At 39.3% G+C, this 19,045-nt stretch overlaps 2 protein-coding genes across 6 annotated transcripts in view; one reads left to right on the top strand and one right to left on the bottom strand.

The window, feature by feature from the left end:
* Window positions 1-2,531: 2,531 nt before the first annotated feature.
* LOC116217267 (uncharacterized) lies at window positions 2,532-4,761 on the top strand. The gene is made up of 3 exons (XM_085238823.1): window positions 2,532-2,547; window positions 2,737-2,912; window positions 3,779-4,761. Exons 1-3 carry the CDS (start codon window positions 2,532-2,534, stop codon window positions 4,178-4,180), a joined length of 594 nt encoding a protein of 197 aa, XP_085094949.1. The 3' UTR covers window positions 4,181-4,761.
* A 2,851-nt stretch (window positions 4,762-7,612) lies between these two features.
* The window catches only part of MLXIP (MLX interacting protein), a 46,254-nt gene continuing 34,821 nt past the window's right edge, over window positions 7,613-19,045 (bottom strand). For 3 of the 5 annotated variants that reach the window (XM_085238525.1, XM_085238524.1, XM_085238526.1), the window contains 5 exons: window positions 18,781-18,882; window positions 16,948-17,075; window positions 15,778-15,901; window positions 13,540-13,669; window positions 7,613-12,856 (listed from right to left, as the gene is read on the bottom strand). In XM_085238525.1, coding sequence (XP_085094651.1) covers window positions 12,735-12,856; window positions 13,540-13,669; window positions 15,778-15,901; window positions 16,948-17,075; window positions 18,781-18,882 — 606 coding nt within the window. In that variant the 3' untranslated portion in view covers window positions 7,613-12,734. Of the gene's footprint in view, window positions 12,857-13,539; window positions 13,670-15,777; window positions 15,902-16,947; window positions 17,076-18,780; window positions 18,883-19,045 lie in introns of those variants that run through there. The other 2 variants (XR_014887017.1, XR_014887018.1) reach the window with 2 other exon arrangements.

Here is a 19,045-nt window from a genome sequence, read left to right as displayed (position 1 = left end):
GATGTCCTGGGGACTGCGGACTGGGCTCTATGGAGCTGCGAGCTGGGTAGAAATCCCAGGCTTTGAGGGTCCCCCCCAGGCTCTGGGGACTGCAGCCCAGCAAGGAAAGAGCAGGAGGCATGTGTAGGGTATAGCATCACCCTGTTCTCTGACCGAGGACCTGAGACATGGCATTTGCCATTTCACTTATCTACATCCTGAGTGTCACTCGAGTTTCAGGGAGGAAGCAGTCGTGTTCTGTGAGCTGCAAGCTGTAAAAGCACCTTATTTGTTTGTGTGGAGGGCACTGATGCCACCACAGCACAAGGCCATCGGAAAACCAAGTTCACAGCTAAAAGTACTACTTGGAAAAAGTAGCTGCCCCCAGGGACAAAAGTCCCAGCTCTGTCTGAGGTCGGATTCAGGTCTCTGCACTCAAGAGGGCTCTTTGTTTTTTCCAGTGATAGGTGTGGAGGTGACAGCTACAGATTCCATTCTGGGGAGTGCGCAGACCCATGTCAGCAAAATTTCACCAAATGAATTGCAGATGCTCTGCAGCGCCTGGCAGTTACGTGGTGGAAAGCTGAACTTCCACTCATGCTGGGTTTTACAGGACGGATATCAATCTGCTCCCTTATCAGCTCAGCAGCTTATCACAGCTGCACAGATAGGAAAGGACAAGCGGAGCGTGCACGCGCCAAGAGACTGTGGCATGGCATGGAGTAGAATAACCAGGCAAACCTCAGTCCAGTAGAAAATGAAGTCAAACTTTCTATAGTTCTTTGAAAGAGCATTGCCAGTGGCTGAATTTTATTCTGTGGAAAAGCCAAGCTGAAAGCTTCTCTTATTTGCACTGCTGTTGTGTCAGGGATAATCTAGAACTGGCTCCTAATTGCTGCATCGGTGCTTCTCCCAGCTCAAGGAGGAACACCGCTGCAGTTCCTCATCTGTCCTCCCTGTGGCACCCACCTGGGGCCACTGGAAGGGACTGGCAGTGCCTGATGCCAGCTACATTTCTGCTTTTCGGTGCTTCCAAACAAGTATCCCTCCAAGATGCAATCCTCCTACCTGAGAGAAGCCACCTATACTCATCAGTGTCTTTGTTGAGATGTTCCTAAAGGAAACCTTCTCCAAAGAAATATGCATCTCCAAATAACACGTAACTCCAAATAAAAGAAGTCTCTATCAGAACTGTGCTCACCTGGTTGTTCTCCAGCACTCTACAGTACTCATGCATCATGTCTCAGGCCATGATAACATATTCTGTTTGTTATTGTTTAGCACCAGGAACATGGGTTGTGCAACAACAAACACTGTCCCACTCCCAGACAGAGCAGCTCAACACCATGGGTGGGCTGCATCCCTCTGCTTCAGTTCCAGGCTTGCTGGTAGCAGTGAAAGAACCTTGTTGGGTTTGAGAAGCTCAGTAATGGGCCTTAGGCCAACCACTGAGGCTGAAGTTAGAGCCCAGTTGGACCTGATCGCAACATGGTACAGGGGAAATGCGTTTCCCTTCCAAGCCTTTGGAATCAGTTCATTCTTGGAAAGCAGTTCCTGAGACCATAGGAATTTATGCACATCAGGCCTTTCATTGTCAGATGGATAATTTCACACTGAAAACACTTTGACTCCCAAAACGTCGCTCCTTGAAAGTTTTCTGGACCTGGCATGCATTTGTCTTTGAATCTCTCACTACTCTCTAGCCTTTCTCTAGTCACAGTAGTACAAGTGAAAGCTTGTCACTGTACCTTTTCACAAAGGTGTATTCATAAGAGTTTCCTCTACTTCAATTTCTGTCCTAAAATATCAGCAGATCTGCAAGCCTCTTCTGATCACAGGCTTATGTTTCTGAGTTCTAGGAACAGGCTTTCTGTTTTGCTGCATATAAGGTTCTCCTGCCTTTAGTAACTGGGCACATAGAAAAAGCCTCAGCAGAGTCATAGAGAAGGTGAAAAGCTGAGAGGTGGTTCCTGGGCATCCTCTGCTGGCATGCCTCAGGGGCTTACATCTGGTACACAAGGTGTTATGGAGATCCAGCAAGGGATATGCACACTCATCCAAAGCCTGATCTGCCTTGCATACGAGTCCCACTTCCAGCATTAGTCTACTTTTGCACTGGCCCCTGCAGGAGACTGTTGCTGCCTTTAGCAACCCAGTTGTGTACTTGGACAGCTCATCATGTTTGAGGAAGAAAACAACAGAATTCATGCTCTAAATTGTACCATTTGGAGATCCCAAGGATTTAGACGGGATGGCTAAGCCAAGCATCCTGAACTCCTAGTTAAATTGATGATACAGGACACCATCCGTGTCAGCTCGAAACTGCATTCTAGATCACAATCAGTGACGACGCATTTGAACCAACTTTTGATGCAATCTTTCAAGAAAAGAAAAAACCCCACACCAGCATCCGCAAAAAACCAGAGGAGAACCACTGACGCAAAAGTCATGGTACTTAAACACCACCTAGCTGTCCCCATCCACAGCTCTCCAGCCAACAAGCAGCTTGAACACCAGCATCTCACACAACTCCTGCTGCCCGAGCCACCACCATGGAACGCCGAACAGGTGGGTGCAACTTAGCCTTGCTGCATGGTTACAATGGGTGATGCTCATCATGAACTCTGGTGCTTGAAGTCAGTATGCTCTTGGATGCTCGTGTGCTGCACAAAACCAGCGAGTTTTGCAAAAACGATGTAGAGGTTTGAGACTGTACTCACTGTATTTCTTTTTTTCCTCTTCTTCAATTGAATGCAGAAATCACATTTGCGATCTTCCTCTTCTGTTCACTGGTTCCTTTGGTCTCCTTGGCACCAAGAGCTGCCTCAGAAGAAGGGAAAACTACTATAGGACAGAGGCAGAAGCAATATACTACCAGCATAAAGCCCCTTCTAGTCCTAGAAAAGCGAGCAACTACCTTGTTCAAAAACTACGTAAGTATACTATTTTGCATTTTCTGGGCCCTATGACTGGGGAGGAATCCTTTGAATTATTCTAAAATTATATAGAAAGACCATCAGAAAATAAATATTTGCATTAGAACCTGAAACAGGCACCTCTCAATAGCCCATATAAGAAGGAAAGCATTTATATTGCGTTATCTTATGATCGAGTTGGAGCACTGTCTAGGATGGTTAGGCAGCTCTGGTCTTCCAGATTCGTGCATTTTTTGTCATCTCCTAATTCATGCTGAGCTTGAAGCAGGCAGCTTCTTGGATGAAACCAGTCAGTTCACAGTCAGATCACTGGGAAGACAGAGAGGACTGCCTTACTCTTCAGTTTGACCATAATGCTAGGGCAGCCAGTGCACTTCTGAAAAAAACCCTGCACAGCCTTTCCTTGGAGATAGCAAAAAACATATACTGAATCAAAGGATCAGTGCTGAAGGCAAATTTCAATTCCTGAGAACGTATTCCCCGGAATGTATTGATAAAAAAATCAGTGTAAAACATTTCCCCCTGAATTCATTCTTGAAATCTAAACCTTTTCTGCTAAAACAGATAAAAACATGGTCAAAGCATGAGGAAATTTTACCTATACGACAACAACAACAACAACAACTTAGAAGTGCCAAAAGCAATGACAAGTAGATTATTAAGATAGAAAGTGCTGCACAGTCACAGCCACAGATAGTATGCAAGACTTACTTGATAAAGGACAGTAGGTGTTAATACAGCTACTGAACAATAACAACAAAACCTCAAGCAGACACAACTGAATACTCCTAAATAGTCTAACATGGAAACTATCAGGAAAGATGGAAATCAAAACAATAACAGTCTCTCTTCCTCCCCTGCAGAATGGATGTAGTCCTATAACAGAAGCAACCAAAACCTGGCTAACTACTGACACCCAAGTCAATGAGATGATGAAGAAAATACCCAAATGCCCAGCTGCGGAAGCAGACTGCTGCATGCACATGTTTTACAATGTTTTAGAAACCCTAAAAAGTGATATAGAAATGATTTGTGGTAAGAATTTCACTGACTTTGTGAATGTAAACACCATCCAGTTAAACATGACGCTGCTTGAAAGAGATGCACTCCACAGCTGCAAGAACAAGGACCTGCTGCTGAGTATTCAGAATGACATCCGGGCAATGAGAACAGCACAGAAGAAGATGTACATCTGGAGGGTTTTAGAGAAATATGAACAATTTATGCAAAACACAACAAAAACGTACAGTTCAGGAGAAATGTAATATGTCAGGATGAAAAAATAACTGCAGGATGCTAGAGCTTTGCCTGTATGTGAACAACCATCATTTATGATCAGTTTGATGCCAGGAACAATGTTAATCATGTACTGCTCTCCTATTCATAGCTATATGATCCAGTTTAATATTTAAAAGATGAATGTCTTAAGTTATTGATTTTATTTATTATAAAACTATTTATACTGTTTTATTTGCAACATCATGTAAAAAGGGTGCACTGACCTAAGCCAGAGTGATTTAATTAACTGGTTATTGTATAAATAAGCAAACAGGGAAGCATGATTTCAGTGACTTTAATGTTATTTATATTTTTATCTTGTAATTATTTCCAAGAGATGGAAATGATTACCAGTAGACTTTGTACTTCTCATTACTGGCGAGTATTTATGAATATAATGAATACATTTTTGTATAAATTTATTTAAGCATTTTTATAGTTTATATTTATTCAGATTTTTAATGTTTATACTTTAATGCTTGGAAGGGTTGAATGAGATACTTACAACTTAGGTGAACTGTTTTACTCATTTTCTATATATTTGGATAAAACCTGGCATTGAATTAAAATGAGATTAAATAAAACTTATATTGCTAATTCTTTATTACATAATTATTTTCTTTTTCCAGTATTTTGAACATTGAAAACCCAAGGTTTTATTAAATAGCAAACTGAAGTAGTTGCTTCTGGTTATTACATTAAAAACTTTAGAAATAGCGTATCTCCTCCTTCCCCATCCACTTCTTGTTGATAGATATGAAGATCACAGCAGCTTTTCTCCCTAAGCTCCCAATTGGTTTCCTAAATTTGGATCCACCAGAGGGTAAATTCAGCTCTTGCTGCTGAAGGCTGAATTTTGAGCCTACTACATCACGGGCCCAGCGTAGGTTTGCAGCAGCAGTGCTGGAAAGGCATGGAGCACATGGAAGGCTGTGGGGCAGCTCAGACACAAGCACTGCACCAAAGCGTGCCTGAGCCAATTACTGCTCCTGGCACCAGAAAAAGGACAGTCTGATGTCCTGGGAGCAGCAAGACTTGTCAGAGCCTAATTTTGCCTTTAGGTTATATCAACTCCTAATCATTGGCAGTAATGGGGAGGTTAATAATGTGGTGATTGAAGTTCAAATTACCACACAAATTTCAAGCCAGTCTAAGCACTAGAATCAATTCAAAACTAACATTTTTTATACACATATACACATTAAATTGACTTGAAACTCAACTATTTAAAACCCAAATAAAAAGATCACTTCTCTCACCATCCCCACTGACAGTGACCCAACCCAGCACTGACTGCTCCACAGCACTCCTATTTCTGCTCTCAGTATCCAGACTTTGTAAAAAGCGAGTAAAGGGTGGGCAGCAGGACTTAGGGATGTGATGGAGTAACCTCTTGTGGGTTTGCTTGTATTTTAATGATGCTCAGGCCTCAGGGTTTATGATACACACACCTTGTTCTGAGATAGCTAGTGTTCCTACGCTTGCCTGTCACCCAAGTATTCATTGCCTGCACACTTACTGGTGATGAACATAGTCTTCAGGAAGAGCAGCTTATGTTCAAGAAGAGCTGTAGGAAAGATCCCGAGTGTAAATACAGCTAAGAAAATTGATTTTTTTTTTAATTATTAATTCTAGTGAGCAATGGCTTCTGTTTCTTTTGCCAAGATTCAACCAACTAGTGCTAGGAGAAAACAAAATTTGCTAGAGGTGCATTACAAGACACGTTTAGGAAAGTATCTGGGATTACAGTACATGTGGAGACCTATGCTGTGTTCCCACTGAAGTGCCAATTCCCTTGTAGCAGTGACTTCTTTCAGAATAATTTGCTTAAAGTAGATACAAGTCAACTTTTTCATGCTGTTCAAGAATTAGCAAAATCAGCCACAGAAATAAGCTATTTCAGTAACCATTACTTTTGGCATATCAGCTACCTCTAATAGCGGCCTCACTGAAATCACCACAAAATCAGTAGTAAAGAAACAGTGCTCTCCAGCCACAGCTTCCTCCCAGAGAGGTCTGATAGCATCGCTGCAGTACCACTGCCATTGGTATGCTTGGCCGAGAGCGAAGTCAGGCTGAAGTGTGGTTTTATCACTGCTTAAATAGCACTGTTCTTCACTGCCTTCTACTAAAATGCTTTGTGCGAGATCAATGTAGAGATATTAAAAAAGTAAATGTGAACACAGTAAGAAAGCTGCAATATATTCTCCTGAAATCACAGGCTTGACTCATCAGAATTTCTCAAACTATATTAAGGTCAAAGCCACCAGTTCTGAGAGGGACATTAACCAGCATCAAGCCCTCAGCAATGATTTTAAAATAAAATCCCTGTTCTCAATCAACCGAAGCAGTAATCTGTAGCATCCTGCCAGGGAAAGAAAACAAACAAACAACCGACCCAAGAAACAAAATAGTCTTTAAAGAAAATAGTGAAATATTATTTCTCTTTTTTGTTTGTTTTTAAATGGATTTAAGCAACTTAATGCCTAACACTGACATCAGTTCCATGGGAATACCATGTTGTCCAACCTCAGCACTGCTCAGCAGAGTCCACTGTCCAGGCATTAAGTCAATCAAGAGTTCCAAATTCAATCCTGCAAGAAAATAAGAGCATCAGGGCTCAAGGTGTTGGTACAGTACCTACAGACTTAAGAGTTCTAATTTTCTTAGAGAAACACCAAGGCTACTTTTGAACGACTAACCTCTAAGTTAAAAGCAGACACATAAGTAAGTAGATTTCTGTCTGCTTAATTTTATCATGAGAGCCCATTCTCACTGTTCCACTTAATATAATCAGCAGCAATCAAGATCAGGGTCTGTTCACTCTAGGAACACATCAGAACCTCAATAAATTTGGGGAATAATGTCACGCAAAACGTGGAAGAACAGAGTCACTGTTACAAGGTGATGAAACATGCTCTGCAGCCAGATTTGGGGTTGTGGTACAGAAACCTTGCTCTTCTGTGATTTCTAACCTATGTGAGCATAGTTGACTACAAAGGATAATTTTCAGTTTTGTTCATCTGGCTGTTGTTTTGGTGAGACAAGGAATATGCAGCACAGGACAAATACAGCTTGATGACCAATGTGTTAGAAAAGACAAATCACTTGTGCTTTAAGTAAGCCCATCAGAGAGAGCAGATTCTTACAGCCAAGAAGGGCCCAAGGGGCACAAGTCTTAAAAAGACTTCAAGCTTCAAAAGACCACCAGCAGATACAAGTCTTGCAAAGGGAAAGACAAATACAGGGATCCCAAAGGGGTGACTTCAGCACAGCTAATGTTGAAATGAGCCTTTGTCACCATTCAGAGTTATAAAAGGGATGATAAGGTCCTGGTCCAAGAAGACTTCCACTTACCATTCCCCCACTTCCAAGCCAAGTTCAGATTAAAAAAAAAAAAAAAAAGACATTACAACTAATTTCTTCCAAAAAATAACCTTTATTGTTTTTGTCGTAAATATAAAAAATGCATTGCACAATATAACAGACTACTGAAAAGTGCTACATATCAACAGCACAACAGATGTTGTGTCATGCAACAGAACAGGAAACCTAGGCAAAGCAAAAGTACAACCTGAAGTCCTCAAATCTCCAAGCTTTTTTTTTTTTTTAAACAAGAATGAACTCCATTCACTTAAATACATTTAAATACAAGATTAGAAGAAAATAAACAATTTGTTCATTATGTTGTTAATTAAGAGGATTATTCCTAACTGATATCTTTGATTCAAAATTCTATTCATGTTGGAAATGTTCAGATATAAAAGCAAATCAGGCAATGGCTAGAAAGTCTATTATATACCTGGGTGAATTTCCTTGCAATTGATCAATCTACAATTTGGTGCTACCACTTCTGCTCTAACACCAAAAATAAGCGTGAAATCCATCCAAGAATGAAACCAAAGGAAAGCTGAGGCCTTAGCTGTTGTGGAAACAGTATTGAGGTCCTATATAAGAAAGCCTTCAAAAGTACATTATCTCTGAAATGGAGGTATATAACTTGGAAAAGGAATAGGAAAACTCCTGTTATCTTACCTAATCAAAAAACCTCCAAGTCATCAAAAGCTGTCCACACTCCTCTGAGATTGGTAGGCCATAAAGCACCTAAACACTCAAATTTTGGGTGTTTTCCCTTGCAATAAAGGTGCAAAGGAACAAGGTAAAAAGAAAAGAAAGAAAAAGGTCAAAATAGTTGACTATCAACTTTATTTTAACAGTATCCTCCAGCTGGGAACATCAAGCAAAAATTATCCATTGGACATGGAACAGCTTCCAAATAATTTGGAATAATAAAGCATGTTACTGAATGTTTTTGCAGTGAAATTCCCTCTCCTGCTCTTAACTGATCTTCAGAAGTCATAAGACTTCAAAAGCAAACAAAATGCAACCATTCCTCTCACCTCCATCATGAGAAGACAAGCATACACATGCAAAGAAAGAACATAAAAAACCCGAGGATGCAAAGTAAAGGGATGCTATTTTCAAAGACAATTTGACTGCCCTTTGACTGCTCAAGCAATTCCAGATTTAGAGATTTAAGTACCTTTATCTTTACTATTTTTTTGTCAAACTTTTTGGTGGGTGTGTCCCTGTGTACAGAAGGATACAGAAGTCAGCAAAAATGAGGCAATTTTCCATATATATATATATATATATATACATACATACACACACCCATGCACAATTTTTCATGACCTCAGTTTCAGCACACAACCTCCAAAATGCCATGCAGACAACACACTCTCTTAAAACCAAGGAAATCCTTGTTCTGCCATTTCACCAAATTATAGCATCAAATCAGGGGTAAGAATGTAAGACTTACACCAAATGAATACAGGACCCCAAGATATTAAGGCACAGGTGGTAGCATTCTAGTAAGCTTGCCTTGAAGAAAGGCTTCCCTGGTGGTCTAGAAAAGCATGGAAAAACACAGCAATTGGATCAACTGGTATTGAGAATCCAGTTTCTGTGCAGAGATTAGTCTGTCCAGATGAAGCAAGGACTTGTCTCCATCTTTACTACTAATTTCTTCCTTATAGTTTGCTCCTGGACTTTTCCTGCTTACTCCTCCTGTTAACAGATTTATATACTTCCTTCTAAGTTTATCAGATAACAAGTTCTCTAGAACTTGTGTGTAGGGAGGGGACCCTCTAAAGTGTACCTATTAAAATAATTCAAAGTCAGAAGGCACCACCAGACAACCTCAATTTGACCTTGCATGTATCACAGGCAAGAAATATTTTATCTAGCCACACCCTCATTGAGCAAAATATGTTGGATTTGACTGAATGAGTCATATTTGCTCATAGAGGAATTCTTTGTAAGTCCAGAACCAACCACCTGAAGACAGATATGCATCATATGCAACTCTGTATAGACTATAGGCACAGTGTGTTTTGCTTGTTTAATGTACTTTGGTGATCCACAGGAAGTTAGACTGCTTAAGTCAGAGAAGAAAGTGGTACTGAGCTGTTCTGGCTTTTTGTGCTGTTTTTTTTTTGTTTGTTTGTTTAAGCTGAAATACATTATTTAGTGTCCTCAATCAGGAAAGGCAGAAAGACTAAGCAGCTTAAATACATAACAAAGCAGGAATCCAGGCAAGAATTAATACATACGTAGTCAATTCCTTTTCATATCAATCCTCAGAACTTCTAATATGCAGAGATGAGATACACGGTAGCTTTATCCTCTGTGTTTCCATGTGAAATGAAATCACAGCCCTCACAAAGCTAATGGGTAAGAGAAAAAAATTCTGATTTGCAACAACTGGGTGATGAAAATACACTGAATCACTGCTTCAAAGAGTTACCACATCATTTCTGGTAATTGCACTACGTGGAAACTATCTTTTCACTATTCCTTCCCTCCCTCCTACACTCTTGCCTAAGTAAGCAATCTCTGACTTGATTTTCTCCCTTTACACTTAGTTAAGATTTGTGGTCTTTTCAAAGTGACATGAGCTTTTTTTCTCCACCAGAAATTATTAAAATAAGCACTTTCCCCTCCAATTGTAACCAACTCACAGCACAATGAATGTGATGGTTTTTTCCATCCACGTGAAAACCACTAATGGGTAAAAGTTGCAGCAGTTCACTCATACTTCCCACCCTTCCCACTCCTTTAAGGTCCCTTTTGACTTTCAATTCATTCAGTGCGTTTCTAACCAGTAAGATCTAAGCTTAGAAGTCACCATACTTGCCTGGGCTTTGAGGCATGGCTGCACTGCACACTTTGCTTGTTGAGACATCATTGATACAACTGCAACCACAACTGCAGATGTGGTTAAAAACACGGTAAAAATCAGGCACAGTCACTGCCTGACAAGCAGGAGAATAATGCAAGGGAGTCACTCAGAACATGCTCATCTGAAAAGTACAGCAAAAACACAAGTAGATCTATTCCTGGACTATTTGTCTAACAAAGTGTTTTTAGAAAACTGGATACATATTTTTAATATGCAAATATGCATGTAGATATCTAGGCATCTCAGTGAGACAGCCCTGTAAAGAACTTGAGGGACACTCCCCAGCAAATCACAGTGTTAAGTGACTTCACTGGAATCAAGTTCGCAAACAGTGATAAAAATAGGAGAACCAAAGTATTGATTAAAAAATTATTCTACAGTAACTCATAAATCATTGAATGGCTTGCGTTAAAGTTCATCTAGTTCCAATATATTTTATCCAGATGCATCCAAAATAGTATTACTTATTTGATAAAATAAAATGTATGAAAGATCTGGATATGGGCCCTCCCTAGAAAAACTATTCACTAATTGCTACAACAGTCTTTATACACTGTTTTATTAAATCACCACCCCTGGAAGTCCCTTCCAGCTCCCCCACTCCACAACTCACAGTACCTCTGCTCCAGGAACAGACCCTGGGGCTAACTTTTGATGTATTCTTGTTACAGCCCTGCTCACATGTAAGAAAACTCTGCAATGAAAACCAATAGCTGTAATATCTCAGGACAAGAAGGAAAAAACCCAGTACTCTCTATGCCTAGTACTGATCCCCAAAACCTACTGCTGTTTTTTAAGGTTCGTCTCACTAAGTGGGAAGGATTGGGCTCAATACAGTATTACTGACTCAATTTCTGAATGTGTAATATCCAAATTTTGTAGCTGCTCTTCATGTGTGCACTGCGATAGCCTGCCCAACACCTTCAGACAGCCTGTTTTTCAAACTGTCAGAAAACTACTTGGAGGAGGTACCAGGGAAACTTTGCATAGCTCCAAAATATCAGAATCAAGTAAGAAGTGGAAATACGGGGTCACAGGATCGTTCCAAGCCAAATATGAACAATTGGCCAGAATGAATATTCCAGTGTTGTCTAAGGATGAACAGTATCTCAACTGTAACAAGACTCAGCTTATCTACAGCAAAGGACAGTACTTGCAGAGTCTGCAACAGAAAAACATGATACAGTATTTCCAATTTTAAACATATCTTAAGTTTTAAAATTTATATTGAACATAACTGTCCCAAACAGACCACGCTTGGCTAAGTCCTTCAGGTTTTTCAAATAGAAGGCAAAAAGAGAGGTGAAAAAGACAAAAGAAACTAAGAACTGACTACAAGCTAGCATGGTTTGCTACAGTTTCTGAGATAACATAAAAGCCAACTTCTTAATTCTCAGAACTGAAGTTTTGCCTTTGAAGCACTATGACATTTATCTATGGATGTGTTTTACACGTGCACATTTTATGAGGAAGGCAGATGAACTCCACAGTACAGATTAAACGAATATGAAATTCATGTGTCTATCCTGACTGCAGAATCTGCAAGCCAGAACTGCTTTCTTGCACTTACTGCACATTACTTTATTGCAATGGCTATATCAGGAAAAATAATAAAAATGAACTACTTTATTTGCTAGAGAATAAAGCATGTTTTGAAGCTGATCATATGTAATGGTACGCTCATTAAAATCAAAATACACAAAACACAGCCTGAGATTTTAATTCTAGTATTTTCCACAAGTTGACATCACTGACAGATTATTCTTCTCCTTTGGTTTTTAAAATGATCCAGTTCAATTTTAATTTTTACTATTCAAGTAAAACAAATGGAACTGAACACCAGAAAACAAAATAAAAAGCGTATTTTGTTTACCAAAACTGAAAGCATTTTTCCCCCCTCTAAGGGAACATTCTTTGATGTACAAGATTTACACTTAAGAGAACTTAGCACTTGAAGCTGTTTTCCAGAAAGATGTTCGTTGCATACAGATGCACGCTGCATTGATGGAGATATATTGCTGCCTGCAGGATTGAATCCTGCTATATTTACCTGAGCTTGGTGTTCTCACTTAATGGAGTAGAGCACAGCACTGAAGAGGAATCAAGACGTTACAAACAACGTTGCATCACACTTCAACAAATCCCGAAGGCAGAGCCAGATGATTCAAACAACATCTTGATGATGGAGAGAATTCTTTCTAAAGTGCACCAACTGAAAGGAGACTCACCAGGCTGCTACACTGGCACGTTCTCCACCCTTTGTACAAATAACTCCTTTTTTTTTTTGTCTTTGGTTGTTAGGTTTCACCAGCTGTTTCGTTCGTCCTGCTGACCGCCTCAGTGGCTTGCTCTGGCAGGCGTGATGGATCTGACAGAACTGAGGTGCTTACACTTAGCTGCCGAAGGCTGCTCAACACCACTATTTAAAAAAAAAAAAAAAAAAAGCCAGAGAAGTATGAAAAAGCCAGACTTACTGTAAACAGTTCCATGCAGGACAGCATGCAAATACTGTAAGGCTGTTATGATGACAGAATTATAAAAATACTTCTAAGAACATGCATACTTGCACATACAGTAACAATAAGTAAGATGTGTAAGAACTGTGCCCAGAGAACAAGAAATAAAGATCTACTTATTTCTTTCTACTGAAAAGGATACTTTTTGGCATTTCTGACTGAGAATGTAAACAATTCCTGATTTTTAAAGAGGTAAAGGGTAAAGAAATGAGGCCCAAACCAGTGGTCATTTTAGTGGGAAACACAAACTTCAGAAGTCTTTTCCTTCATGAGACAAATCACACTGTCAAACTTTACTCCAACTGAAGTTGAATATTTGAACTCTAAATGCAGATTGAGACTGTTTAAATTCCGGAATCTGTATTCAGCAATAATTATTTTTTCTGTTCAGCCTTAAGCAGGCAATTAAATACCTTATAGTCAAAAGTTCTTTTCACTGTTCGCTGGAACAGTAAAAAGAGACTGAAAGTCATATTGAGCATCATATGCTTCTGTCATACGCTGACTCTTGGGAAAAGGTATTACTTTTATTATATGGACTCATTTACTATGATCTTGAATTATTGCTTGATAGAAATTCACTTACTTGGCCTCAGAACAGGGAGGGAACAGTGCTGATCCAACCAGGCTATTGCAGTTTGATTCAGATCTTTAAAGCTTGTTGTCGAAACCATTCCATTGAAGGACTCAAACAATGGCTTAATAATAATGCTGAACTGCAAATCATGAAACGTTAAGGGAGACAACAAAGGAGTACAAAACATTCTAAGGGAAAAAATAACACAGCTCAAACTGCAGGGAAAAATTTGAACTTCAGTTGCTAGTTCTACCAATATTAATTCATTTTTGCAAAATTCCTGTATCTGAGATCGACCTTATCTCCTGCAAACCAGCTGCATGCTAAGAATTATCAGGTTCTTCCTTTAGCTTTCTGTAGTTACTGCTTGCAAGGATGGGCTACAAGCCACCAATAACATTCCTGGCAGTAAAAGAGCAGACAGAACTCTCACCTTGTATTGTATTAACATGTACAAAGCATCACAAAAAGCCTTTGTTGGCTGTGTTTCTCAGGCTTTCATGTGAGGTTTCCTAGAATGATCACCACTATAGTGAACTCAAAACAGTTCACTATAACACTGACATGGTAACTCATCAAGTAAATACACCTATAGTTTAGAAACGATTATCATACAACTGGCTTCTTAAAAACTCATCTGAAGGCTCAGAATCTGTGGCTTTACCCTGTTATCCCAGAAGGGATTTTCAGAATACAGTCAGCAACGTGTGAGACTGTGGCCAAACTGATCTCCACTTTGTCATACACTCCTATCTTCGTCACCGTGGCTAACAATCAAGGTAAGTCCAGCAACTGCCTGGAATACTCTAGGGGATTTACATGTGGTTATGGACTCGTACAGAGTGACTGTGTACTCTTCTGCTGATATTCTACTATTCATAAGTACTTCACCCTTGAGTTATCTCCAGTAGCTCAAGAACAGATAACTCATTTCCCTCTCATATGCAACAGAAACCGTAGTATTCTCATATTTGTAAAGAAACTGCCCTTCTCTCTCTTAGTCATTTCACAAGGAGATTTAAAAAAAAAAAATTACCACCACTCACCTCTCAATCTTCTAACTTTTTAGTGCACGACATTCAGAAATATGTCAGCAGTGGCTGAGGTTTCTATCCAGTTGTTGGACAACTGTCCCCTCACAGCTACAAGGAAAGGAAAAGCTGGGAAAGACTACTTAGCCTGTCAACCTTCCATTTTACCAGCTACAATAGTACTTGATACTACAAGCTCAACTACAGTTTTTGTTGTTACATTAAAATTCTGCTGATTTTTCAATAAAGTGAACTTTTGTAACTCACCTGAAACTGTTTCAGAGCTAGTGCTATTACTGCACCAAGTGACTGCAGTGAGATCTTGCTAAGAATTGTTACCTAAAAGGATGCTAAAAGGGAGAATTTGGCTTTCTAGGACTAACATAAACCAAACATCAAAAAATAAAGCATTTTCACATACTGAAAGTATTAAGTGCTATTCTTCATGCATGCACAAAGCAGGTCTTATACACTCTGATCATCTAAGATGCCAGGAAGGATAACCATCCAAGTACAAAAACACAGAATACATATAAATACAAACATACAAAGGCTTAATGAGAAGAAGGAAGGTTAATGCTTCTGCTCATTAATAACTACACTTCCACTCTGCTAATTACTAACATCCCTGAACTGACTCAAGCTAATCATATTTGATCCAAACTAGTACATTTGGATTAGCTAACCTGGTTCTGTTCCCTGCTTGTGGAAATCCACCTCTTGCATTATCATTCATCTGTAAATGAGCTGCTGGACTGGAGAAGTAAAGAGAAACTAAGTTGATTCACTGTCATAATGAAAGACAAAGAAATCTAGGGGGAAAAAAAGGGAAAAGTTGCAAGTTTTCAAAACTGCCCCAACAGTTTCAGTAACTGTCTATAATAATTTTTTTCTTTATTTAAGCAATTTTTGCAGTTCTCAATAATTCTCTGCAAAAAGTGAGAAAAAGCTACAGTTAGAGAAACATGTAATTGCTCATTTCTTGGAGTATAACCACCTAATGCCTTTGTACCACATTTCTTCCAAATACTTTAAAACGAACAAATTTGCCTCACAACAACATATAAAGTATTTCCATACACAGATGTGAATGAAAGCTCTAGACATGCATTACTTTAAACAACTTGGCTGAAATCACAGCATCAGAATCCAAGTTATTGCTTCAAAACATGTTAGTACCAAACCTCAAGTTCTGCAGGTCAATATGAAAGGATACAATCCAGAACTTCCAGTTCTGGAGCGTATTATTTCTCACGTACTCTTCAAACATACACCTTATGTGGTCAAACCTCTGCCGTGTTACTGGGACACCAGTAGCAGGGAGTCGCTGTTGGCAAGAACTGAGAAGAAGAAGCTCTGAGGTCAGAATCTCCACCAGGAATGACAAACTTCTTTTACAGACTAACTTACAGCAATAGAAATGTGTGCAACCCTAGTATCTCAAACTGAGGTGGTTTCCCTCTGCATGATTCCCTACCCTGAGTTTATTTGTTACAGCCAGAGATACAGAGTTTTCCAATCGTGTTTATATTCATGCAGCAAAGCAATTTTTCAAGCTGCTACAAACTCCTTTTTACAAGCAACATAACTGAAAGCAGAGTATAACAGAACAAAGTAGTTTTGGGATCCATTCAGAAAAAGGCACATTAGGAGTCAAGTTAAAATTTACAGACTAACTCCTGGACAGTGTTACAGAATAAAATGCTACAAAGATTCTTAAGAAACAGATCAATTTAAAATAAAACCAAACAAATTATCATACTTTTTTTTCTTTTTCTTTTTTAAGAAAGATTTTTATTTGCTGATAAGTCTAATGTAATGCCTAAGCCTAACACTTCTGTATGTGGAAGAAAACTCACTGGGGTTCTCAACATGCTTTTCAATAGCACTTAACTATCGTAAACCCACAGAGGAAGCAGGGACACCAGGAGGGTGAACTGATTTATCAATTACATTCAGTCAGTGGCATGCTCATGATTCCAGGTCCTACATAACCAACCACGTCACTTCCAGTATAAACTGAGTGCATGAGGAAAGAAAACTGCAGCAAAGCCATCATGAAGAATAGGAGCGTTTCATCCCCCAGTGAGCCCAAGTTTTTTAAAGAATCATCACTGACTTCTCAGAACACTTCTAACTGATCTAACGCATCTTTTCTGATGCTGTCACTGTTGTGCATTCACGCTCAGAGCTTGCTGAAAATCCACAAGATTTGCTACCAATGCCCATCCCAGAACAACTTTGCTTTTTGTTTGGAAGTTGGTAGCACTTCTGTTCAATACCCATCTGTTGTTTGGCACGACATCTGAGGCAAACATCCCCTGCTGTTAGCCAAAGCAACATTCAAGCTGCTCTGCTCCATGACAGAAATCTCCCAAAATCTCACATGATGGCAGCGTTTAGCTCCTCGATTTCTTCCCGAAGGCGCCTGGTTTCCTCTTGCATCTGTGTTCTTTCCTGCTGTAGTTTAGCGATATATTCTACTGTTTTCTGGAGAGTGATTGCATGGCTGATCTAGACCAAACACAAACATAGAGCTCACTTTCTGGAACAAAGCTAGATGGATGAAGAATTTGCTTCTAACCTGTGGTAACACCCAGAAAAGCACTTCAGCACCTTTTAATTTCCTTCATCCTGCCAAAGCACACATAGGTACGCAGGAACACTTAATACTGAACTCCTCATTTATTCGACTCCCATCTGCACACTAATACAGAGAAAATGGCTGCAGAGGTTGTTTTCTTCCCCAAATCACATCTTTTCTATTCTGTTGAAAGCAATATATTCAAACCATTTATTTCATCATTGATCTTCTAGAAATGCTGGCAGTACTGAAGGATGTGCTGCACCTGCTGAAAAACTTTTTGTGCTGTTAGAAGCATTGTTCATTTCTGACAACTTAGTCTGGAAAGCCTGAAGTTGTTCAAACAGAAGGTAAAACGGGTTAGCTATCACCAAAGGAGACAAATAATGTCACAGATCTTTTTAAAATACACTTTCAGTTCTGAGGAAACAATTAAAAACCTGTACTTCAGAAATAAACATTTCACTAAAGTCAAATTATCAAGAAAATCACTACCTTTCAAATAGGCTATAAAAATAAGCAGTGAGATTCTGATAATTTATAGCCTAAACATAGAAAATAAAACAATGTAAACACATCCATGTGATGACAACAAGTTTTCATATTCTCCACGTTTCATGAGGCAGTGGTATTTAAGGATGTTTAGAAAGTTGCATTGCAGAGAAACCTGTGTTGACTTTAGTTCCAGTTTAGTGAATTAAGATTAACCAGCATCTGAGTAAGTTCTTACGCTTGACAATGAGAAAGGATTTTTTTCCTTTGTAAATCTACGCACAAAAAACAAGTGACAGGGAAAAACTGAGAACATATGAAAGGCTGGGGTATAAAGGCAAATTCTTGAAGGCAGATGGGTGATATCAGATGTCAGGAGTCCAATAGGGGTTTTCAACGTAGCCTAAAATGGTCAGACTTCTAACTGCACTCAGGAAGTAACAGACCAGCACATGTAATAAGTTTTAGAAATTTCAGTGGACATTTTTGGACACCTGTGAATGGTAATTGCAGTTGTACAGCATTGCTCTACCATGCTCTAAGCTGTAGTTAACACAGCACGAAGCCTATGCTAACAAACTGCTCAAAGGTGTGTTTATTAGCTCAGGTCAAACATCAAGGTATATTTTGCCAGGCTCAACAGCATCTATACCTGGCTTCTTGCTGGCTCATCGTTCAGGCAGAACAAGCTCACAGTACTGACTGGACACACTTTTTTGAGTCCAGTTCTGGGGACCAGAATCCCTCCAGAATGGGTAAAAAAAAGCAGTACATCAGAAGTAAAGGTGACCTGACAATAAATGTAGTTATTATTCTATGCTGCAAATGTGACAAAATCTTCTTGTTCGAGCAACAAGAATTGTAAAAATCAGTTTTATTCTTTCCCTGTTGGCTTTAAAGCCACAGTCTCTCATCAGAGAGGACTCGATCAACATTTGAATCTGCATCAACACATGCAACATCTAAAGGGCTCTCTCACATCAACCGTAAGCCATGAATTTATCATCCTTCCCTTTCCAAGGATCTCATTTTAACCATCTTCACTGACTAACTGGCATAGTCAGTCAACAGTAGAGAGAATTCTTTTTCAGAATGGCTTTCTTAAACTCCCTATTAAACCATTAAAGCTGCAAATTTACTTACCGACTTGGAGTTGGCTGAAACCAAGCTGTTCAGGGTACTGCAGCCAATCCTGATATTAAACCTTCGTTTCTGTTCTGATGAAATACGCTTCATTCTTTGATTCTGTGTAAATAAAATTGTGCTGTTTTCTTTTACTGTTCTACTGCTACAATTACTTCTGCTATTCAAGTCCACAGTGTCATTTTTGTTGAACTGCAGCATTCATTGTCTTTCCAGTCCAAGCCATAGGATTGTAAACTTGCAAGTGGTTTAAGTGATTAAAAAG

Source organism: Meleagris gallopavo, chromosome 17 (assembly GCF_905368555.1).
Source record: "Meleagris gallopavo chromosome 17, MGAL_WU_HG_1.1, whole genome shotgun sequence".
NCBI classification, from domain to species: domain Eukaryota; kingdom Metazoa; phylum Chordata; class Aves; order Galliformes; family Phasianidae; genus Meleagris; species Meleagris gallopavo.
The sequence above is the reverse complement of the archived record's forward strand: the minus strand, read 5'-3'. Positions and strand labels throughout refer to the sequence as shown.